The following is a 24,899-nucleotide window of genomic DNA, read 5'->3' as shown; positions in this document are numbered from 1 at the left end:
CATTTCACTTAGCATCAATTCATGTAAGTCTCTCCAGGCTTCTCTGAAGTCATCCTGCTGGTCATTTCTTACAGAACAGTAATATTCCATAACATTCATATAACATAACTTACCCAGCTATTCTTCGATTGATGGACATCCACTCAGTTTCTAGTTTCTTACCACTACAAAAAGGGCTGCCACAAACATTTTTGCACATGTGGGCCCCTTTCCTTTTTTTATGATTTCTTTGGGCTACAGACCCAGTAGAGACACTGCTGAGTCAAAGGGTATGCACAGTTTTGTACTTCCAAATTGCTCTCCAGAATGGTTGGATCAGTTCACAACTCCACCAATAATGTATCTATGTCCCAGTTTTCCCACATCCCCTCCAATATTCATCATTTTCTTTTGTTGTCGTCTTAGCCAAGGATTGGTTCCAAGCTGGGGTAGTAAATAAATTTTTGGCAAGATCATGTGCCCATTCTGAACTTATGAAACCAAAATTTCAGAAATTTTTAGGCTTGGATCTGATTCCTCAAAACTTACCTGTTCCAGATCTGTATCTTTTCTTCTAAGTTGGAAATTAGCTAACCTTAAGAGATGAGCCCTGAGTTTTCTTTTTTTCTCATGCCTCTGCAATTTACTTTTATTAGCCATTACATTCAGGATATTGGTCACTATCTTAACCTTTGGTATCTTAAGCAACTCTAGTAACATGGACTGTTTATTTGTTTAGCCCAAATTTCTCACTTCAAAATTCACATCCCTCTCCATTGAACTATATGGAAAATTTTGTGCTTTATCTGAAAATTAAAAAAAAAACTGAGAATATAATTTACATTTCTGAAACCAAGTAGTTTTGTGATTTAGAATTCATGACATCCAATTTAGTTATAGAGTAAAGAATATTAGTGCTTATTTTTTTTTTAATAACTTTTTATTGACAGAACCCATGCCAGGGTAATTTTTTACAACATTATCCCTTGCACTCTCTTCTGTTCCAATTTTTCCCCTCCCTCCCTCCACCCCCTCCCCCAGATGGCAAACAGTCCTTTGCATGTTAAGTAGGTTACAGTATATGCTAGATACAATATATGTGTACAGAACCAAACAGTTCTCTTGTTGCACAGGGAGAATTGGATTCAAAAGGTATAAATAACCCGGGAAGAAAAACAAAAATGCAAGCAGTTTATATTCATTTCCCAGTGTTCTTTCTTTGGGTGTAGCTGCTTCTGTCCATCCTTGATCAATTGAAACTGAATTAGCTCTCTTTATCAAAGAGATCCACTTCCATCAGAATACATCCTCAAACAGTATTGTTGTTGAAGTATATAATGATCTCCTGGTTCTGCTCATTTCACTTTGCATCAGTTCATGTAAGTCTCGCCTATCCTCTCTGTATTCATCCCGCTGGTCATTCCTTACAGAACAGTAATATTCCATAACGTTCATATACCGCAATTTACCCAGCCATTCTCCAGTTGATGAGCATCCATTCATTTTCCAGCTTCTAGCCACTACAAAGAGGGCTGCCACAAACATTTTGGCATATACAGGTCCTTTTCCCTTCTTTAGTATCTCTTTGGGGTATAAGCCCAGTAGAGACACTGCTGGATCAAAGGGTATGCACAGTTTGATCACTTTTTGAGCATAGTTCCAAGTTGCTCTCCAGAATGGCTGGATGTGTTCACAATTCCACCAACAATGTATCAGTGTCCCTGTTTTCCCACATCCCCTCCAAAATTCCACATTATCTTTCTCTGTCATTCTAGCCAATATGACAGGTGTGTAGTGGTATCTCAGAGTTGTTTTAATTTCTCTGATCAATGATTTGGCGCATATTTTCATATATTTATAAATAGTTTTAATTTCTTTGTATGAGAATTGTCTGTTCATATCCTTTGATCATTTTAAAGAAAGCTCTCTTTATTACTATACTTTCTAGTGTTTTCAATGTGAATAAAGTATTGTCTTAAGTCAAAAATTTTTTGCATCCATCGAAGTGACTGCAATCTTGTTGTTACTGTGGTCAGTTATGTTTGTAGTTTTCTTAAAATGCAACCAGAAATATGACTTCTTTTTATTTTATAATCTTTGTGATATGTATTTTTCTTGCTAGGATTTTATTTGAAGTTTTTGAATCACTATTCCTTAGAAAAAGGGATCTATAGTTTTCTTTTTGTACTTTGATTTTCTTTGGTTTAGCTATCAAGATCATATTTTTGTTACAGAAAGATTTTGGTGCTACTCCTTTATTTTTTTCAAACAGCATTCTATAATTTCATAGTATTAGAATTGTTCCCCTCGCCCCCCAAGGCAATTGAGGTTAAGTGACTTCCTCAGGGTCACACAGCTAGAAAGTATTAAGTCTCTGAGACCAGATTTGAACTCAAGTCCTCTGACTTCAGGACTGGTGCTCTAAAATTAATTGTTCTTTTAGTAGAATTCACTTGTAAATCTATTTAGTTTTAGGGAGTTCTTTAGAGAGTTCATTTTTGGCTTCTTCAAGTTATTCAGTTTCTTTTTCTAAGATAGGGTTATGTAAATATTTCCAATTCTGTTTAAGCAGTTTATATTTTTGGAGAAATTCATTACATTTAGATTGCTAACTTTATTGGCATATAGTTGGGCAAAATAACCCTGAATAATTGCTTTTATTTCATTGGTTTTAAATTCACTTTTTAAATTTTTGATATTGATAATTTGGTTTTTCTAATAAAATTTATTAATTTTATTTTTGTTTTTTAAAAAAAACAGTTCCTGGTTTTATTAGTTCAACAGGGTGGTGTGTATGTTTTTTGTGGTTTTTTTTTTTGTCTTTTACTTTCTATTTTGTTAATTTCCCCTTTGATTTTTGGATTTCTCATTTTGGTGCTTATTTGGCATTTTTAATTTCTTGATTTTTTGAATTTTTTTTTTAAGCTGCATGATCAATTTGTGGATATACTCTTATTTTATTAAACCTTTAGAGATATAAATTTGCCTATAAGTACAGCTTTGGCTGCATCTGTTATCTTTAATGAAATTGATTATTTCTTTGATTTATGTTTTTGAACCTCTCATTCTTTAAGATTTAAGTTATTTACCCTAGCTGTATGATCCTGGGCAAGTCACTTAACCCCATTTGCCTCAGTGGAAAAAAAAAATTAAGTTATTTGCTTTACAATTGCTTTTTAATCTATCTATTCATTGTATTATGATCAGAAAGAAGAAATTATTAATATTTCTGATTTTCTGCATTTGTGAGATTTTTATAAACTTAGTCAATTTTTGTGAATGTACCAAACATAGCTGAGGAAATATGTAAACTCCTTTCCATTCCCAGTCAGTATTTTCCAGAGATCATCATATCTCTTTGTCTAAACTTTGTCTAAAAATCCTGTTCATTTTTAAAAAACTTATTTCTTGTTTACTTTATGGTTATCTAGATTTGAGAGTAAATTGGGGTCTTCTACCCTTCTAGTTTTACTGTATTTCCACCTAGAATTCATTTACCTTTTCCTTTAAGAATTTAAATACTTTTATCATTTGCTACATAAATGTTCAATATCAATATTCATTGATTATCTGTGGTAACTTTTACTTAAATATAGTTCCTTGTTTGTTGCTTTATTTTGCTCAATTTTCGTTTTTGCTTTCTTTGAGAGCACGATTGATCTGCCTTTTTTTAAATGTCTGCTGAGGCATAATAGATTCCGCTCTGCTCCATCCCTAATTTTAACTCAAATGTGTTTCACGTAAACTGTATATAGCTAATTCTTACTTGATTAACAAAAATGGATCATTCTGTGGATTCGTCCCCTCTACAACTCCATGGGCCTTTCAGCCAGAGTGGTTTCAGTGCTTACAGCAGCCAGGAGCTGGAGCTGAAGCCTGGGCTGATGCCGGGTTCTGCTGCCCGCCTACCAGGAAGTTGAGTTTGTATAAAGAGAATTTATGTATGCTAGAATTGTCTATGATTGGATTCTGGTTTCTAATCTATTCTTATATCCTTTTCCATTTTATGGATGAATTCATCTCATTCATATTCAGTTATAATTGCTAACAGTAATTGTTCTCCATCCTGTTCAATTATATGTCCTTCCCTTTCCCTTCTTTAAGAGTCACATGTTTGCTGAGTAAGGCACTTTGCCCAGAAAGGTTTAACCCAGAAGCTCTTTTGGATTCCTTGTTGTGGCAATTCGGTAACATTGGTTAAATTTCTAGCTCAAATTATCTTAACTGCTGTTCAGTGTCATTTCTGTTGTTCTTTTACTGTATTTGGTTTTCAGTTATTTTTTAATTAGTTCAAGTTTTAATTTCAGTTGTGTGCTGTATTTTTTTCTTTTTTCCAATTTCATATTTTATTTTTCCCCAATTGCATGTGAAAGCAATTTTTAACATTTTTTCCATTCTTTATTGTTTCTTGATATCTCAAAGTCATTGGATTCTACTTGCCTAATTATTATTTTTAAGGAATTTTTTTCTTCAGTGAGCTTTTGTCCCTATTTAGCCAGTTCTGCTTTTTAAGGCATTCTCCTCATTAAGTTTTGTACCTCTTTTATCATGTGGCATATTTTTTTAAGTGCTATTTTCTTCAGTTTTCTTTCTTTTTTTGGGGGGGGGTACCTCCTTTACCAAGCTATTGATACTTTTTCATGTTTTTTTTTTTTTTTTTTGCATCATTCTCATTTTTCTTCCCAGTTTTTCCTCTGCTCTCTTAGTTGGTTTTAAGAGCATTTTGAACTTGAACTTTTTCATAACCTGAGACCGTTTCATATTTTTCTTTGAGGCTTTGGATATAGCAGTTTTGATTTTATTGTCTTTTGAGAGTATGCTTTGGTTTTTCTTGTCACCATAGCGACTTTCTATAGTCAGAATTTTTTTTTTCATTTGCTCAGTTTTCTACCATATTTCTTGACTTTTCACTCTGCTAAAGCTTGACTCTTTTTCTAGCATGGAGGGTGAACTTTCCAAACTTAAGGAGTTCTGTTCATCTGTTTTCAGAGCTAGTTCTGGGGACCTATATACATTTTCGGGTTTTCCAAGGAGGTATGATCTAGATCAGTGTTTCCCAAAGTGGTATGCCTACCCCCAGGGGTACAGGAAGAGTTTGGTGGGGGGTACGCATTGCACCAGAGTTTGGTGAGGATATGCATTGCACCGTGCTTAGTTGCATCTTATTTTGCATTCTTATGAGTCAAGTCAAGAAAGTCTTGTGAGGCGTGAGATGGTCTGTTGTGACACGGCATGAATATACCACACTTTGTTACAGACAACTTACTTTGTTTATAGTTAATGGCTTCTCCAGGTACCTTTGAATTTTTAGCTTTTGTTAGATTTTTCTTATAGGAAAGGTTTGTTATTGCTTTAGTAAGTCCCACTGATTTTGATTATTTTTCTGTAGAAGGATGAAATTGTTTGTGCTGAGATAACATCATCATAATTTGGTTCCCTGGTTGTTAATTTTAATCTGAGATGCGTCTCCACGTCCAATAGTCTGTTCCTTTTTTTCTACTTAATGTCTACAAATGCTGAAAAAGCAACTTCACATAAATATGAAGTTGGAAAAGGCAAGATGTATTTCAGAACTTTTTCTGTTAAAACAGGATACATATGTTGCATTTGTAACCAGAATGATGTTAAAGTACACTCCTTATGTTTATATTTCAAGAATCCGTCTGAAGCCAATTCTAATAATTGCTCTTCCTTCCACATGCAACAAACCTTCTGGCATGGATTTATATTTTATTATGAATAATTTTGTTTTTTGTTTATTATTATTTTGTGTACCAAAAAAAAGAAAAAATAAATATATTTTGATATTAAAGTACCTCCTTTTTTTTTTTTTTTTTTTTTTTTTTTTTTGATGAGGGTACTCAGCATTACAAAAATTATAGAAGGGGTACACATATGTCAAAAGTTTAGGAAACACTGATCTAGATTATTTACTGCTTTCCTGGCCTGTGTGCTTCTCTGTGAATTACCCCAGGAGCTCTGTTCTGCCCTGAAACTGTGGTAGGGGTCCCTACTCTTCTGAAACTGCAGACTTTAGCATATCAGTTCTCCTCCTTATTCTGGATCAGTACCTAAGACTGCAAGCCAGATCTGAGTATGGACAATGCAAGAATCCTTCTCCTGCCCCCCCCCCCCCCCTGCTTCCCATGCCATTAAAAGAATCTATGTAATTGCCTTCTGACCACTTGTCTGACTCCCCTTATTGTCTGTGGGCTGAGGTCCAAAAGTAGCCATAAGCTACTGCTGATGCAGTCACTCCCAAGGCCTGCTCTTAGTTTGCTGGGGTTGGGGCTGTGCTGATGCAGGCTGCACTGGACTGTGTCCCAATCTCACAGTAGTGAAACAGACCTTTCCTGCTACCTTCCGAGTCAGAAAGCTTAAGCTAGAGAATTATTTCCATCCCATCCTTTTGTGGGTTCTACTGCTTCAGATTTTTTTTTGAGGAATTATTTTAAAGGTATTTGCCCTGATAAGTCAAGGATCTTAATAGTATAGTCTTAGATATAGAGTAGGTTCTTCCTGTCTATTTAGGTATCAAAGTGCTTATGTTTTAGAGAAATAAGACTTATGGGTAATCTACAAGTCTTTGGTTCTTCCTGAATTATCTTTTCCCATGTATTTTTATAATCTTTACCTTTTTTCATCTTTGCATTGAAGTCATCAAGTATAACAGTATATTCTGATTTTATTTGGAAGAATTTAACAAGTTCTTTATAGAATCTTCTCCATCCTTTTGCTCCGTAACTGATGTTTGTATATAAGTTCCAATTATTATTTGGTGACATTTTTGTAAATATATGTCATTGGGTCTGTAATAATTGATAACCAGTTATCCATTCCATGAAATCATGTTCCTTGTGTCTTTATGGACGTGATAAAACTTATTCTTCTCTTTACTTTTTAACTTCGTGAAAGAACACCTGTGTGCTATTCTTTGATTTCACCACAACTTCCTTCTTCAGGATTTTTTTGTAATAAGAATGTCGATTGACATAATTCAATTCCTCCAGCAAGATGCCCATTTGCAGGTGACTGGATAAGGATTTCATTTTTAAGGGTCCCAAGCATCTAAATTCTTAAAAATGCCACAAACTGTAGGATTCCTCACTTCTTCTGTCCCTGTCACTTGAATTTTAACAGAGCCACAGAGGACTGAGCGCCATTTTACAATTGTCTTTGTTCTATCGGTAGTCATGGCCAAAATGTAGATTATTCAGATGGCTAGCTGTTGATGACATGCTTTCCCCTACATAGCAAAATTGGTCCTTTTTAAACACTGTATCTTTTGCAAAGGGTAGTCAGTTTACAGCATGGTAGAAATATTCAGAACTTATCCTCTGCATGATCAAACCAAGAGTCATCTCCAAGCCATGATTAGACATTGAAAAAGGATTCTATGGCAATCTGGAATTATGCCCCAAAAGTTATCAAACTGTGTATACCCTTTGATCCAGCACTGTTACTTCTGGGCTTATATCCCAAAGAAAAATGTTTGTGCCAGCCCTGTTTGTAGTGGCTAGAAACTGGAAATTGAATGGATGCTCATCAATTGGAGAATGGCTGGGTAAATTGTGGTATATGAATGTTATGGAATATTATTGTTCTGTAAGGAATGACCAGCAGGATGAATACAGAGAGGCTTGGAGAGACTTACATGAACTGATGCTAAATGAAATGAGCAGAACCAGGAGATCATTATACACTTCGACATCGATACTGTATGAGGATGTATTCTGATGAAAGTGGATTTCTTTGACAAAGAGACCTAACTCAGTTTCAATTGATAAATGATGGACAGAAGCAGCTACACCCAAAGAAAGAACACTGGGAAATGAATGTAAATTATTTGCATTTTTGTTTTTCTTCCCGGGTTATTTTTACCTTCTGAATCCAGTTCTCCCTGTGCAACAAGAGAACTGTTCAGTGCTGCAAACATATATTGTATCTAGGATATACTGCAACATATTTCACATATAGAGGCCTACTTGCCATCTAGGGGAGGGGGTGGAGGAAGGGAGGGGAAAAATCGGAACAGAAGCGAGTGCAAGAGATAATGTTGTAAAAAAATTACCCTGGCATGGGTTCTGTCAATAAAAAGTTATTATAAAATAAAATTAAAAAACAAAAAAAAGAAAAGAAAAAGGATTCTATGGAAGTTATACAATGTTATGCCATATTTAAAAATCTTTTTTTTAAAGCCTTCCTCAGTAGGAACACATGAATTTTATGATATTTGTCAAGTGAACTATGGATGCAAAGCAGCATGTAACTAGAATAAAGAAAGGTATGGCAAGTAATGGGGCCAGACTATAGTATATATCACAAGAATATGTTCAGAGTGAAATTGAGTTAGGTTGGTGGACCAAAAACTATAGTTTTAGGTTCAGAAGAAACATGGGTAAGGAATAAGTTCAGCAAGCCTGGAATGTGTACCTATCTTAGAAACATCTGGAGAGGTAAACTCTGCTGAGGTTTAATAGAACAAATAATTTAGATGTTTGAATTTTAGCTGGTTTTGTCTTCTTAACCTACTTGAATATAATTTGAAACTTTTGTTGTCTGAGATTTTAAAAAAAGAGAGAGAGGGGGACAGGAACAGGTCAAATTCTTGATGATATCCTTCTCTAAAAATATTAAAACTTTTTTTGGTCATATCTTCAAAGATGGCATGAATAAGTATTTCAGAAACTGCATGTTAACTGACTACTCTTATAGGTATTATTTCATTTGGTGTTTCTCTAGGATTCAAAAGATAATTCTCTTCTAGAGAGTGAAGGAAAAAGAAAAAACAGACTTAAGAGAACCAGGAGGAAAACTGAGGATCATCAAAAAGTAGATGGAGAAATAGAAAATGTTTTGCAAAAAAAAGGTAAGATTAATGAATGAATAATGGTGAAAAATGGTAGTAGTGTATCATTAGATCATACTTAGCTTCAAGTTTCAGGAAGCTACCTTGGCAGAGGAGATGCAAGATATAAGGGAGCATACAACAGAAAATATTTCCCTATCTGGTAATTTACTTAGTAGAGGTTATTAAAAAAGATTCCTCTTGACTTGCTCTGAATTCTTCATTATCTCTTCTTTCCTTCTTGACAGCCAGAACTCAAACTCTAGAGCTACAGATCCCTACTGTGAAGTTTGAAGATGTAGGGGGCAATGATGTGACACTGAAGGTCAGTTACACTATTGAATATGACTTCATCTTGTTCTGCTAATGACAGAAACAGACCCTGGTTTTTTGCCTCTGCCAAATGTATATCCATAGCAAATAAAAATTTGAGGTAGACCAGTGTACCTTTTGTTTTTTGGCTTTTTTTGACTGACAAAAGAAATATTGGTTGTATAAAATAGACCACCATTGATTTAAGGCCATTTAAGATCATTTTTACTTTGACTAAAGTTGCTTGTTTTAAAAATTGAACATTTAATTCAATTTAAACATATCTTTCCCTTTGACTATCTTAGTGGATTCTGTGATATGTTTGAAACAATATTGAACTTAAAGTCAAATGAGGTTGGATTTTGCATTTTACCTCTGATCCCTCATTTGTTGTATGACCATGAGCAAGTCACTTAACCCACTACATCTGAAAAATGTCATACCTGTAAAGCATATCTGACAAGGTGGTTGTGCTGATCAAATGAGATAGGATACATAAAATGCTTTTGCAAACTAGTATTGTTTCCTTTTCTCTTGACAGGAAATATGTAAAATGCTTATCCATATGCGTCATCCTGAAGTATACCACTATCTTGGTGTAGTACCACCTAGAGGATTTCTTTTACATGGACCTCCAGGTTGTGGAAAAACATTACTTGCACAAGCAATTGCTGGGGTAAGAAATGTTGATGTTTCCTATTTTTCTCCTTCAACTTTTTAAATTTATTATGTGATGATGTCAGGAAATGGACAGCTATTACTTAAAAATGATCCTCTTGTCTTTTTTTTCTTTATTATAAAATTAAATTGCATTTGTGCCAATTTTTAAGACTGGTGATTTATTCCAGTTTAGTTTCCAGGCTTTCTATTCACTTAACCAATGGATAATGACCAAAATTGAAATCTGACTACTTTTTCCTCTGGATAACTTTCTGGGTAAACTAGGATCTCATTTCTTTTTCTAATAGAGGAGTAGTTGGTGGAGGTAAGCCACCTTTAAGATGGTCATAATTACCCTACTTACTTTAGCTTTGAGGCTTCTCTCTTCTCACCCCTATTCATAGTTTTGTCAATTAAAAGTTGGGGAGAAGGGCAATTAGGTAGTGCAGTGGGCAGAGCACCAGTCCTGAAGTTAGGAGGATCTGAGTTCAGATATGATCTCAGACACTTAACACTTCCTAGCTGTGTGACCTCGAGCAAGTCACTTAAACCCACGTGCCTTAGCCCCCCAAAAAAAAAAAAAAAAAAAGGAAGAGAAAGGTTTTGAGTGTATGTCAGATCTTCTGTAGTTCCTGTCTCCCAGGTATATTTCAAAATATACTTGGCCCAAACTAGAGTTGGAGAGAGTTGGCCCCTTCTGACCAGATTTTCATGGGGAAGAAAACAGTCTTCAAGTTTTCTTTTCTCAGGCACTGAGTCTAAAAAACTGATGTTAAAACAGATTCTTAATTAAAACGTGTTTCTTTTTCATTGGACCAGCATACAAAATTAATATTTCCTTAGAAATTGGGACTTGAAAAAAATTAGTTTATTTCTGTTGGCTGATTTGAAGGAAATAATTTGGTTTATAACTTAGCAGTTTCATCATTTTTTTGTGTGTTTCTGTGCAGGAGCTTGAGCTGCCAATTCTTAAAGTAGCTGCTACTGAGATTGTGTCTGGATTGTCAGGGGAGTCTGAGCAGCAATTGAGAGCACTCTTTGAACAGGCTGTGGTAAGTCAAGGTGGATGCTAGCTATGTTCAGGTCAGACTCTTCTCACATTCCATGGCATTACCAGGATTTTCTCATTCACTGAATTGATTAACAGTGGTTGCCTAAAATTTCATAGTACAACCTGCATAGAGACAGAGACAACCTGCAGGTGACTTTTAGGAGCCTTGAATGTCTCCTAGAGTTGAATGTCTAGGAGAATATCCATAACTTATGTTGGATTTTATCTGTTGTAAAGTTGAATGTAAACTGTCTTGTGGCTAGTAGAATTTAAGTTCTTACCCCTTGGGAGAAGAAAATTCAGTTATGTTTCACTAGAAGGATCATGGGTTATTTCTGTCTTATCTGAAACTTATGTTATTAAAGATTTAAAAAATTAAAACAACCCAAGATTATTGCAATTTGTTTCCACATTTGGCTGTTTATTCATCATTATAATGATTAGTTCTTTTTGTTGTTGTTGTTGCACATAATATTATCTTTTTCCCCCCAATTACTTGTAAAGATAGTTTTCAACATTCATTTTTGTAATATTTTAAGTTAAAACTTTTTCTTCCTTCCTCCTTTCCCTCTCCCATCTCCCCAAAAACAAACAATCTGATATAAGCTATACATGTACAATTCTGTTAACGTATCTCCATATAGTCATTTTGTGAAAGAATTAGAACAGAAGGAAAAAGCCATAAGAATTAAAAACAGAAAACAGATTTAAAAACTGGAAGTACTACATTATGAATAGAGATAATAAATTCTACTGCCATAGTAGCTAAAGGGAAATATGGAGAACAAAACAAAGAGGGCAGGTGATGCAATAGATTTGATGGGAGAGTCATATTAAATGAGATAGAAATAGTACAAGGTAGAAACTATAAGAAAATACAGTTAAATATAGTGGGAAGAATGCTGTGGTGAATTTTGTTTGTGACATGATTTATATTTGTAACATTTTAATTTAAAGTGAAATTTGGATATTTACCTTTAAAGAGACAAATATAATCGCCAGGTGATCATCTTGTTTAAAGAGCCTTATGCTTTATGAGAATTGCAATGCTACCTGTTTAGCTAATAGGACATAAGATCAATCATGGTAAATCATACTTTTCCTAGTGACATAGTTTGTTCCTTCCTTTTCCTGGCCTCAATCCTGATGCCATTCCATAACTTCTTTTATTTAAAAGTCTCTTCCTGTTTAATTTTTCATATAACTGAGCAGAAGCTTGTGTGCTTTGATGACAGGATTCCATTTTGATAATTTGGTCTGATGTAATGGATATATTGTTGAACTTGAAATAAGGACCTAAATTTGAGTTCTGACTGCAATTTTACTATCTCTGTAAATAAGGGCAAGTCTCCTCACCTTAATGAGGTTTCTATGTATGCATGTGTTTTCTTCATAAACATTTTTAATTTGGAAGAGAGCTAGATAATGAATAGCCAGACTTTTATTTTAAATAAGATGTGTCCTGGTCACAATTTTGAGTAATTTTAGCTTTATTGTCAGTCACCAAGCCTTTATCAAGCACTGTTGTGTGCCTGACGCTTTGCTTACATCTTTCCCCACCAAACTCTTCTATCCTAAATCCATTGAATCTCCCCACCCATAGGCCTAGTATTGAATGACTAAATATTAGCTTGCACAGCAAGTTTCAGTTCTCATACTCTTACTCTCTAAAACAGTATTATAAAGAGCTTCATAAACCTCACTCTTCTCCATGTTTTCTGTGATCCAGTGGTACTAATTCTTCACATAACATTCAAGTAGTCAGTCATTAACTATTAAGTGTATAATGTGCCAGATATTGTGCTGAATGCTAGGAACACAAAGAAGGCAAAAAACACTTCTTATCTTCAAGGAGCTCATAATACCGTGGAGGAGACAGCAGGCAGACAAATATGTGTAAGATAAATAGGAAGTAATTAAAAAAGAAAAGACTGGAATTAAGAGGGTCTGGCAAAGACTTCCTGTAGGAGGTGGGATTTTATTTAGTACTTGAAGGAAGTTAGAAGGTAGAGATGAGAAGAAGGAAGCATTCCAGGCATGGGGAATAGCTAATAAAAATAGCCAGAGTCAAGAGAACAAAGTGTTCTTGGAACAGTAAGGCCAGTACTGAATTGAAGAGTCTGCAGTGGGGGCTTGGAAGATGTAAGAGGAATGGAAAGATAAGATGGGCCAAGTTACAAAAGGCTTTGAGAGCCAAAGGGTTTTGTATTTGATTCTGGGAGGTGATGAGCCATTAGAGCTTACTGAGTAGAAGGATAATAACATAGTCAGATCTGTGCTTTAGGAAAATCATTTTGTCAGCTAAATGGGGGATGGACTTGAGGTTGTTGACTGACCTGCTGGAAGCTATTAGAGCAGTTCAATTTTAGGGGTGCTGTCAGATGAGAGAAGGAGCTGTAATCAAGAGATGTGACAGATGAAATCCATAAGTCTCAGCAAAAGATTGGATGTGGGGGAGAAGGAGAGCTGAGATACTGAGGAGCTGGAAATGACTCCTAGTTTATGAGTCTGGGAAGATGATAGTATCTTCAACAAGAATAGGGAAGTTTGGAAGGGGAGAAGATATGGGAGAGAGACATTTCCATGTTAAAAAAGTAAGATGGACATGTTAAGTTTAAGATGTCTACTGGACATGTAGTTTGAGAAATCTGAAAGGCACTTGGAGATCTGAAGAGAGAGATTTGGATGTCATTACTATATAGATAATAACTTTATTCATGAGAACTGATGAGATAGAGATATATATAGTGTGTGTGTGTGTGTGTGTGTGTGTGTGTGTGTGTGTGTATACTCTCTATATAGTATATAGATAGAGAGAAGGGGTTCTAGGACAGAGAGAGCATGCCATGGCTCACCCAGGGCATTTGGACATGATCTGAGGAAGACAACCAAGAGAAAGTGGTATCCCAAAATCTGGGGGCAAGATGACATCAAGGAGAAGAAGGTATCTTCAGGGTCAAAAGTGGCAGAGTTCAAGAAAAATGAGTTTTTAGACATAACACTTCATTTCCTGACCCAAGCATTTTTACTGACTATCCCTTATTTGTGGAACCCAGTACCTCCTTATCTCTTCCTCTTTACTTGTCTAGCTCCAAGTCTCAGCTGAAGTTCTTTCTGCAAGAATGCTTTCCCAGTCCTCCTTAACCTTAACACTATCCCCAATTTATCCTATGTATATTTTGTTTGTACATGGTTGTTTGCATGTTGTCTCCCCCATTAGAATATGAACTCCTTGAGAGCAGAGGCTGTTTTTTGTATTTCTTTATATCCCCCAGCACTTAGAACAGAATCTGGCAGATCATGAGTGCTTAATGACATCTTTATTTTTACCAGTCTCTATTTGAAATTTGGCGTTTCTTTCAGTTATTAAAAAAAAATTGTATTGAGAAAAGGTCCAAAGGTTTCAGGTGGCTGCAGAAAGGGTCCAATAAAAAATGTTAAAAAACTGCTCTACAATGCATATCTTTATTTTTAATTCACTGTATACCATGTCTGAATCCATTTCTTTAAAAAAAAAAAAAAAAAAAAAAGTAGACAGTTTATATTCTGTATTTCAGAGTTTGCTATCTTACTTTTTTAACAGTATACCCAAAATGAGTTTCTCTCTTGATACTTCTATTGAACTACTTTTCATAGAAGTATATAAAAAACCCAGTTGAATAGTAGGACCGAAAGTTAATGTTTATGTCATTTATAGTGATTCTGGACTTTCTGTAATTTGTGTCTTATAAAGCGTGGACTCCAAAAATAATAATACTATCAACATATTGGTTGTTATATATTGGTTTTTGTAGTTCAGAAAATTCTTTACATTCATTGTTTCATTCAGTCTTTAACTCCCCTTTCAGGGAGGTGGTATATCCATTATTTCATTCATTCTCTACAGTAACCCTGTGAGACAGACAGTATATATATATATTAAAAAAAAATGCCAGTATATAATGCCAGTGAGGAAACAGGCCACACAGAGGTTCAATTACTTGCTCAAAGTCACACAGATAGTAAGTGATGAACAAAAATGGTATCTAGACTTTCTTATTTCTATCAAGGAGAACAATATATTCTTCTTGTTGTCCAGTTTTGAAACTTTGGCATTGTCCTTGACTTTCATTCTTTTCAGCCTCTATAACCACTCAGTTACCAACTCTTGTCATTTCTGCATCGGTATTTTTCACATCCCTTTTCTCATGTAGTTGCCACCTGGTTTTAATACTCTTAACATCTCTGGTCTGGACTCTTGCATCTTAAATTGTCTCTTTGCCTTCAGTCTCTTGCCACATCCTTGCAGAACTGATGAATCCTAAAGTACAGATCAGATCATGTCACCTTAAGTAAATTGTACTGGTTCTCTATTACAAAGCTTCCTAAACTATGGCTCGTGACCCCATATGGAGGTCACATAATAGAATGTGGAGGTGATGAAATTATGACTTATTGTCATAAATATTTACTTTTCATACCTATTTTATATATCTATGTACATGGGATGGCATAAAAATTTATCAGGCAAAAAGGGGTTGCTAGTGAAAAATATTTAAGAAGTCCTGTTCTACTTCTAGGATCAGTTTGATTCACCTTTATTTAGTTTTTAAAAGCTCTTCTAACCTAGACCTACCCATGAATTACCTTTTTGACCTTATTGTTTAGTCAGATTGCTAGAGGATAGAAGTATAAAAGTCCTACTCTGGTCCATAGCCTTGTGTCCTCTGCAGCTATTGTGGATTTTTTTGTGAGGTTCACCTTCTGGGGACATCATGCTTTGTCACCTTCCCTGGAGCTAGCTGCACCTTCTTGATTAAGAGGTCTCGTTGTCCATCATGTATTTACATTTTTCTGATTGTTCCACTACCACCCCCACTTTGGAATTTAAACTCTTTGCAGGCAGTAATTGTTTTCCTTTTGTATGTCTGTTCCCATCACGGAGCTTGACACATAATAAGAACTTATTTCAATACTTTTTTCATTTATTCATTCGATCTCTACAGTGCGATAGACTGGCTTTGTTGCTGTCTTCATACATAACATTCCACTTTTTTTTACTAGCTCTCCCTCTTGTTTAGAATTCTCCCTTACCTTAGCCTTAGACTCACATATTTCCTTAAAAATTCTAGTCAAAGGTCCACCTTCTCTTTGATCTTCTTTTTTTCCTGATCTTCTCACCTGCTATTGCCCTTCTTTTCTAATAAATTTCTTTGTATTTCGTATCTATATATTTCTTTTCCTTTAGGTCAAGTACTATTTCTTTGTTGTCTTTTTATCCTTAGCGCAAAATCTGCAGCATAGGGAGTGCGTAGTAAATGTTTGAAATCCAGTTTTTTTCCAACTATATCTGCTTTTTTCCCCTTTATATGATTCTTTAGAACCATCTAGATTCCCTTTGAGTCAAAGATATTGATATTAATGTGTGTTCTTAAAACTTTCAAGTTTTTTAATGATTTGAGTGCTTCCATAATTTTTTGTTTTCATCTTTATATGGTTGATATCTTCATTGAATCACTTACCATGGCATTCTTATTTTTAGTCAAATGCACCTTGTATTCTTTTTATTGATGAAATTGATGCTATCACCCCCAAAAGAGAAGTTGCTTCAAAAGACATGGAACGGAGAATTGTGGCCCAGCTCCTAGTCTGCATGGATGGTTAGTGTAAAATAAACATTTGTTTAAAAAATATTCTTTTTAAAAGATGTATAGTTTTTATTTTTATTTTTTGTGCATTTTATTTACAAGACATATGCATGGTATTGGTCATCCTGCCATCTAGGGGAGGGAGTGGGGGGAAGGAGGGGAAAAATTGGAACAAAAGGTTTGGCAATTGTCAATGCTGTAAAATTACCCATGCATATAACTTGTAAATAAAAAGCTATTAAATTAAAAAAAAGAAAAGAAAATGAAAGATTAAAAAAAATTGAAAGTAAGAAAATTATTGAATAAATAAATACTTAAAAAAAAAAAAAAGACATGCATGGATAATTTTTCAGCATTGACCCTTGCCAAACTTTCTGTTCCAACTTTTCCCCTCCTTCCCCCTCCCTCCTCCCCTAGATGGCAAGTAAACCAATACATGTTAAATATGTTAAAGTATATGTTAAATGCAATATATGTATACATATTTATACAGTTATCTTGCTGCACAAGAAAAATCAGATTTAGAAATAAGATAAAAATAACCTGAGAAGGAAAACAAAAATGCAAGCAAACAGTAACAGAAGGAATGGAAATGCTATGTTGTGGTCCACACTCATTTCACATAGTTCTTTCACTGAATGTAGCTGGTTCTCTTCATTGGAACTGATTTGGTTCATCTCATTGTTGAAGAGAGCCACGTCCATCAGGATTGATCCTCATACAGTATTGTTGTTGAAGTGTATAATGATTTCCTGGTTCTGCTCATTTCACTCAGCATCAGTTCATGTAAGTCTCTCCAGGCCTTTCTGAAATCATCCTGCTGGTCATTTCTTGATGTATAGTTTTTATTAAAGGGGCTGACGCTAGTTCCACCAGACCTCTTAGGATTAGATAATCTACATTGGAGAAAGTTGCTTGTTTTATGTACCTGTTTAAATCTGAAGTAGAAATGTGTTTGGTGGCACTGACATTTGTGTAACTTTTTGTGATATTAAAAAGCCGATATGCTCATTTCTTTTTTGGTTACCTGCATTCTCTATTCTTTTGGCTTGTAAGCCTTTTATACATCTTTTTGATGATAATTTGCTTTTTAAGATTCCATACTCCTTAAGTTTAAGTTACAAGTAGAATATCCAAATAAATACTTCCTATTGACAGCTTTGCCATACAAACTTTGTATATAGCTCTGAGAAAAAAAAAAGGCTCTCTGTATTGATTTGAATTTTCCTTTTGTAGAATTGATAAGTGAACTTCATTTCAGATGAGCCCACCAACGGAGAGCAGAAAGAAAAATCCCCTAGGACAGTACCTTTGTCAGCACTTAATGTAGATGGTCAGCATACCAAAAGGGGATTTTCTCCTCTTTCTGTTCTCCTATTATTCCCTCACCTAAGCCAGATTTCACTATAGTTTTTTGTAATTATTGTCAACTAGACTCTTCTCATGGAGTGTCTTGTAGAAAGGTTTTTTTTTTTTATGTTAGTGATCAAATACATTGTTGATTTTCCTGGCTAATTAATTGAACAAGTCATTATAGAATATGGTACTAAATTGGAGACTTAAGGTTATATAAACAAAGTAGAATATATAAATCTTTATGCATGCCATGTACTATTACTCAAAACCTAATTAAGTAGGGATAAGATATGAAATTGTAAGCATAATACAGAAACTATGTAAATTATATGGTATAGATTTATATATAAATGCTGAAGACCTTTAACATAAGGAAGAGAGCTTACATAAATTTAAAATAACAGAATATCTTGTGACCTAACAGTTGAGGTTGTTGGGGTTTTTTTGTGTGATTTCCTTAAAGGTTTTCAAGTGGGATGAGCTTACTTAACCACTTAAATTGAAATTCAGAAATTATCTTCCCCCTTCAGAATTGTATGATACAAGGAACTCAAGTAAATTTTTTTTTTCTTAAAAAAAGTTTGCATTTATATATGTATGTTTATTTCCTCTCTTTCCCACCCAAGCAATATATCAGTTACTTGTATGAAATCATGCAAAATACATTTCCACATTAGCTATATATTTTTTTAAATCAAGAAAGAAAAAATGAAAAAAATCATACTTTAATTTTCACTTAAGAGTTTATCAGTTCTTTCATTTTATGTAGATAACTTTATTTGAAGTACTTTGGAATTATGTAATTCAGTCAGTAAAAATGTCAGGTTATAGCATGTGAAAATTTTCACTATTTGGAAGAAAAGCTCACATTGGACTTAGGACTATGTCATTTAACTTCTCTGCCTTAGGCTTTCTAAAAATGGGATCCATAACTGCATATTTCTACTCAGATGAAATCTGTGTAGAGAAAAGTCAAGGGACTCTTTCTAGACCACTAATAACTGTTTATTGTGAAATTAAATCTTTAATGTAAATCCAAAGGGATTAATATTTTCACCAGTTTCTTAGTTATTTTTTTTTGTCTTTTAGACCTAAATAATTTGGCTGCTACAGCGCAGGTCTTAGTAATTGGAGCTACCAACAGACCAGACTCACTAGACCCAGCATTGAGACGTGCAGGAAGGTTTGACAGAGAAATTTGTTTGGGTATTCCAGATGAAGCATCCAGAGAAAGGTAAATCTTTTATTTCTTAAGTTGTTATTTTTATTTTTAACATTGATTTAAAAATTTTTTTGAGTTCTGAATTCTCTCCCCACTAAGGTAAGAAATGTGATGTCATTTATACATATGAAGTCATACAAAACATTAGTCATGTGTTTGTTTGTTTGTTTTTTAAAGCAAAGAAAATGAAAATTACACTTTCATCTGTATTCAGATTCCATCAGTTCTTTCCCTGGAGATAAATAGCATTTTTCAGCATGGATTGTCAGGAAGACATAGTCAGTATTTATCAGAAGGGAGATTTGAATTCAGATCCTTCTAATTTAGGGTCTATTCTCTGTTTGGGATTGTCTTGGATCATTGTATTCATCAGGATAGCTAAGTCATTCACAGTTTTTTATTCTTACAATATTGCTGGTACTGTGTAAAATGTTCTACTGCTTTTCCTCATTTCATTTTGCATCACTTCTCATAAGTCTTCCCAGGTTTTTCTGAAACCATCTTGCTTCACATTATTTATTACAGTCATATACTACATATACCACAACTTATTCAGCCATTCCCCATTTAATGGGCATCCCCACAATTTCTAATTCTTTGCCACCACTAAAAAAGCTGCTATAAAAATTTTTTATATATAAGGAACCACTTTCTTTTTCTCTGATCTCTTTGGGATATAGGCCAAGCAATGCTATTGCTAGATCAAAGGGTTTAGACAGTTTTATAGCCGTTTAGTCATAGTTTCAAATTGCTCTCCAGATTGGTTGAATCAAATTGTAGCTCCATTGATAGTATATTGGTGTCTCAGTTTTCTGCTTCTCCAACATTCATCATTTTTCCTTTTCTGTCATCTTAGCCATTTTGATAGGTATGAGATAGTACCTCAGATTTGGTTTAATTTGCATTTCTCTATTTAGTAGTGATTTAGAGCATTTTTTCATATGACTTGAGTTGGCTTTGAATTCTTCTGAAAAGTGCTTGTTCATATCTTTTAACTATCCATGTAAGAATGACTCATATGCTTATAAATTTGACTCATGTATTTCTCTATATTTGACTCACTTGTGAGTTAAATTTGACTCATAAATATTTCTATGTATTTTGAAAAATTAAGTCTTTATCAGAAAAACTTGCTTAAAAATTTTTTCCTTGCTTGTCTTCTAATCCTGGCTTCATTGACTGTGTTTGCTTGTTTGTTTTAATTAAAGCTTTTTATTTTCAAAATATATACATGAATAATTTTTGACATTCAGCCCTACAAAACCTTGTGTTCTAATTTATTTTCTCTCCCTTCCCTTAACCCCATCAGCAAGTGATTCAATATATGTTAAATATGTGCAATTCCTCTATACATATTTCCACAAATATCATGTTGCTCCAGAAAAATCAGATCAAAAAGGGGAAAAAATGAGAAAGAAAATAAAAAGCAAGCCAACAACAAAAAGAGTGAAAATGCTATGTTGTGATCTATCCTCAGTTCCCATAGTCCTCTCTCTGGGTGTAGATGGCTCTCTTCATCCCAAGATCACTGGAACTGGTCTGAATTGTTCCGTTGTTGAGAAGAGCCACATCCATCACAGTTTATCATCATATAATCTTGCCGTTGCTGTGTACAATGATCTCCTGGTTCTGCTTATTTCACTTAGCGTCACAAACAATATATCCAATCAGGGAGAGGGCATGGAACTAAAAAGAGATAAAGAGAATTAAAGAAGAAGAGGGGGGTGGCATATGGGAAGGAAAAAAAGAGATGGTTAAAGAAGCACAAAACTAGAGAGGAGAATACGAAAGGAGAGCTAAAGGTGTGCCTTTCTTTTTTTCCTGGCTCCTTCCTTTCACTGGAATAGGTGTAAGGAGCTGTGCTAGTATTAGCAATATTGTCTTGTAGTGTTAGCAATATTGTTCTTTTCACTATCCCAGGCTCAGTTTCAGAATACTCCAATATGGTTGTCTTGTACCTCTGAATATTTGCTGGTTATGGTGGACAGAAATTTTTTTTCACAATAGTATAATTCTACATCCTTGCCAGATGGTTCTGAGAAATGACTGCCAAGTAAATAGTCTTAACTTTACATCGATTATACCTGATATATGGAGTATGGCAATGTGGGATAGTTGTTCAGACAACACCCGATGAGATTAAGATCAGCAGTTTTGTGTATGTGGTCAGAGAAGATTTGCTTTCTCTCTGCTCTAGCTCCTGTGATCTTAGTTGTTATTTTTCCTCAAAGAGAACCATGTTTAGCTGTGACTGGTCAGTCCATTGGAAGCTTAGGAGGCTCTACCACAAGGAGGGGACATTTGGGATAAAAGTGTCTCTAGACTGGCTGATTTCCTCTGTGCTATGTGATTTCTGCTTTGTCTGTGGAGCAGTGACCCCATACTGTGTGGTCCTGTGCCAGCCTCTCCCAGGTCTCACAGTTATCCTGGAGGTCTCCAGAGAGGCCTTGTACCACTTCTTCAGATCTCTCTGTGAGCACTTGCCTTGTGCCAGTTCTCCATCACATAACTTTTTAGGTAACCTTAGCCATCCCTCCACACTTAGGCTTTCTGCGTATAGTTTGAGTGTTTAGCTCAAGAGAGAGCCCTACTATCCAGTATTGCATCTCTCCAGGTAATCTTTAGAGTCTTAATGGAGGGCACTTCTGGCATGGCCCTGGCATCCTGACCAGGGTTCATGGGTATACAATAGTGGGGGCAGCTCAGCAGCTGGGTGGACTTTCAGTTTGATAAGCGGCCTGATTCAGAATCTCTCAAATGCTATGACCATTGGTTTCAGCAAATTGAGAAAAGTTTAATTCTGTGGATAAGCTCATTTACCTTAGTGGTATACTTTCCAGGGACATCCATGTAGGTGATAGGGTTGATGCATACATGATTCTTGTTAAACACTTATAAATACACATTCAAGTGTGTGATGACAGCATGATGGTGGGTTGGGTTTTGTTTGTTTTGTTTTGTCTTATTGGCAGGACAGCATATTGTAACAGAAAATAGACCCCTGAATTAGAAAAATCTGAGTTCAAATCTCATCTCTGATAAATATTGTCTTCCTGAGTTAGTAACTCCATAGCACAAGCAGCTCTCTAATAACATGTACAGTGCTACCTATTGCAATTAACATTGCTCTTGTTTTAAATCCTCTCTGTAATGGTAGAAGGAACACAGGGGCCCAGTGTCACACAACTATTAAGGGCCTGAGGCTAGAATTGAATTTACTAATCCAAGTCCAGTGCCCTATTCATTGTGACACCAGCTGTTTCTTAATACTGGGCATAGCACTGCACCAAAGAGTTGAGAAAGAAGAACGAAGCAGAAGACAATTCCTGCTTTGAACGAGTTTATTAGTCAGAAGTAGAAGAGAAGCTCACATGAGACATTTAAATAACAATACAAAGACAGTTCATGAGTAAACTAAAAAGATAAACAGACTTAGGAAATTAGGAATTGTCAGAAGTGTTCAAACTCATGTCCCATTTTGCCATCTATTTCAACCAATTTGGTGTGTGATTGAATGTCCTAAATCCAATTCTCACTGGAAAATGATAGGAAATGACTGCTACTTTCTGAAGATGCGACAAAGGAGAGAAAATCTAAGTATACTATGTATTCTTGGTCTTAGAAAAGCATACTTTACAAGGTGCAGAAGAAAGATAGGGTTTTCTTAAGTAAAATACTTCAAGGAAAGTCAGTTCAAAAGAATAGGAGATGCTCGAGAATATTTGAAGACAAAGAGTCTTTGTCTTCCATTGGAAGGGGGAAAATGGGATTTGTCTGAAAATATCAGTATGGATAGCCAAGGAACTCCAAACAATTAACTTTTTTTTTTTTTTTGGCCTCTGAAAATATCAGTATGGATAGCCAAGGAACTCCAAACTAATTAACTTTTTTTTTTTTGCTGAGGCTATTAGGGTCAAGCCTAGGAAGTGTTAGGTGTCTGAGGCCAGATTTAAACCCAGGTCCTCCTGACTTCAAGGCTGGTGCTCCATCCACTGTGCCACCTAGCTGCCTCTCAATTTACATTTTAAAAAGAGATAAAAAAGAAAGTAGATTCCAGGCCAAGTAACAGAGGGTAAATTTGCGTATGGCATGTTTCTATAAAAATAGTTTTAGGAGAGCTAAAGCTCAGAATAGTCTTGGCTGCTATGGGAAGCTAAAGATAACAGAAGGGGGTTTTAGTATTGGGAGAAAAAGATTCAAATGAAAAGGATCTCCTCTTGGCATGGATGGAATGATAACTGCCAACAAGGACAACACAGAAATGTTCCATTTTTATTTTTTTCTGTTTTCTCTGAAAGGGAAAATATACTTTACACTGCAAATGACAGCAAACATGTTCAGATTGATATCCCATATTAGAAAGTTCAGTAAGTTTCCTTCATGAATTCAAATGACCTAGAGAGAAGGAGTGGATATGAGAAATATTGCAAAGATAGCATCCACTGGACTTGACAATAGGTTGATTGTAGAGAATGAAAGATAAGGGAGTTGGAGGACAACTGGGTTGTGAACTTGGGTGATGACTAAACTGGGAGGATGGTGATGCCCTCAAAAGTAAGTTAGAAAAAAGGAAAATTTTGAAGGAAAAAGATATAAATTAAGCTTGGGATACGTTTAGCTTAAGTTGTAGAGATGTCTAATAGATAGTTTTAGCTGTGAGTCCAGCAGTAAGTAGGCAGTCGGAGTAGGGCTCTAGATAAGTAAATTCTGACAGTCATCTGCAAAAAAAAAAAAAAAAAAAATGATAATTGAAACTGTAGTAGCCAATGAGACCATCAAGGTAATAACAGAGGGAGAAACGAAGAGGGCCAAAGATAGAGCTTTGGGGGATACTCACCATCTATGTATACACTATCGATGGAGGAAACTGAGAAAGAGTGAAAAATAATACGAGAAGCCTTTTCTTGAAAACTTGAAAGAAATGGAGAAAGAAAGTAACTAACAAGTGACAAAATACATAGAACTCAAAAGGGATTTAGAATTTGGGATTCAATATGGCAGTAAAGGGTCACTGGTAACTTTTGGTAGAGCATTTTCAGTTTAATAATGAAGTGGGCCTTGCTACTTTTTGGTGTTTATTCGCTTATCAACTCTAAGCTTTAAATATAAGTTAAAATTTAAGGCCATTACTATTTCTTAATATCTTGGTAATTTTCTTTAGTCTTAACTACAATGCCACAGCCACAACCACTTCCCCTTAAGCTTTAAACCAATTTTTTCTTTCACCAGTTTCTCCCACTTTATAATCTAGTCTGTGAATCTTTTTTTCCTTTTGTAGTCTTTCTCTTCTGGTTCTTCTCATTAATTATCTTTAATCTTCCTTAGTTCTCCTAAGGGGTAAGTAGGAGATTTTGTGACTGGTGCTGGACCTGAAGTCAGGAAGACTCATCTATATGAGTTCAATTTAGGGTGAACTTAGTTCAACTTAGATACTTACTGACAATGTGACCCAGAAAAGTCACTTCAGTTTGTTTTCCTCAGTTTCCTCATCTGTAAGGTGAACCAGAAAAGGAAATGGCAAACTACTCCAGTATCTTTGCCAAGAAAATCTCAAAAGGGGGACTACAAAGTCAGACACGATTGAATAACAATAAATCCTCTTTAGTCTATTTATATCCTATTTAATTTACTTTTGGACTAGCAGATTATTTTTCAAATTTTCCTTAATTTCTCCTGAATTTTTCCTCCCTAAATTTAATTTCTGACGAATTTCAGTAGAGCAAATTCTTCCAAATAATTTACATAACTTCCTAATCATTTCAAACCCTTTCCTCTTCTTTGGCTCCTTGTCCCAGGCTTTTCCCTTGAAGCCAGAAGTAGTTTAACAATTGTAATATGAATTTA

The 24,899-nt window shown here is 35.0% G+C and overlaps 1 protein-coding gene across 2 annotated transcripts in view; it reads left to right on the top strand.

Moving 5' to 3' along the window:
- NVL (nuclear VCP like) overlaps positions 1-24,899 on the top strand; it is an 85,019-nt gene that overhangs the window by 20,213 nt on the left and 39,907 nt on the right. For both annotated transcript variants that reach the window (XM_051993378.1, XM_051993379.1), the window contains 6 exons: positions 8,722-8,848; positions 9,076-9,152; positions 9,681-9,815; positions 10,750-10,851; positions 16,372-16,489; positions 18,923-19,067. In XM_051993378.1, coding sequence (XP_051849338.1) covers positions 8,722-8,848; positions 9,076-9,152; positions 9,681-9,815; positions 10,750-10,851; positions 16,372-16,489; positions 18,923-19,067 — 704 coding nt within the window. The remainder of the gene's footprint in view (positions 1-8,721; positions 8,849-9,075; positions 9,153-9,680; positions 9,816-10,749; positions 10,852-16,371; positions 16,490-18,922; positions 19,068-24,899) is intronic.

Source organism: Antechinus flavipes, chromosome 4 (genome assembly GCF_016432865.1).
Source record: "Antechinus flavipes isolate AdamAnt ecotype Samford, QLD, Australia chromosome 4, AdamAnt_v2, whole genome shotgun sequence".
Lineage (NCBI taxonomy): Eukaryota > Metazoa > Chordata > Mammalia > Dasyuromorphia > Dasyuridae > Antechinus > Antechinus flavipes.
Note: the sequence above shows the minus strand (reverse complement) of the source record. Positions and strands in the feature narration are given on the sequence as shown.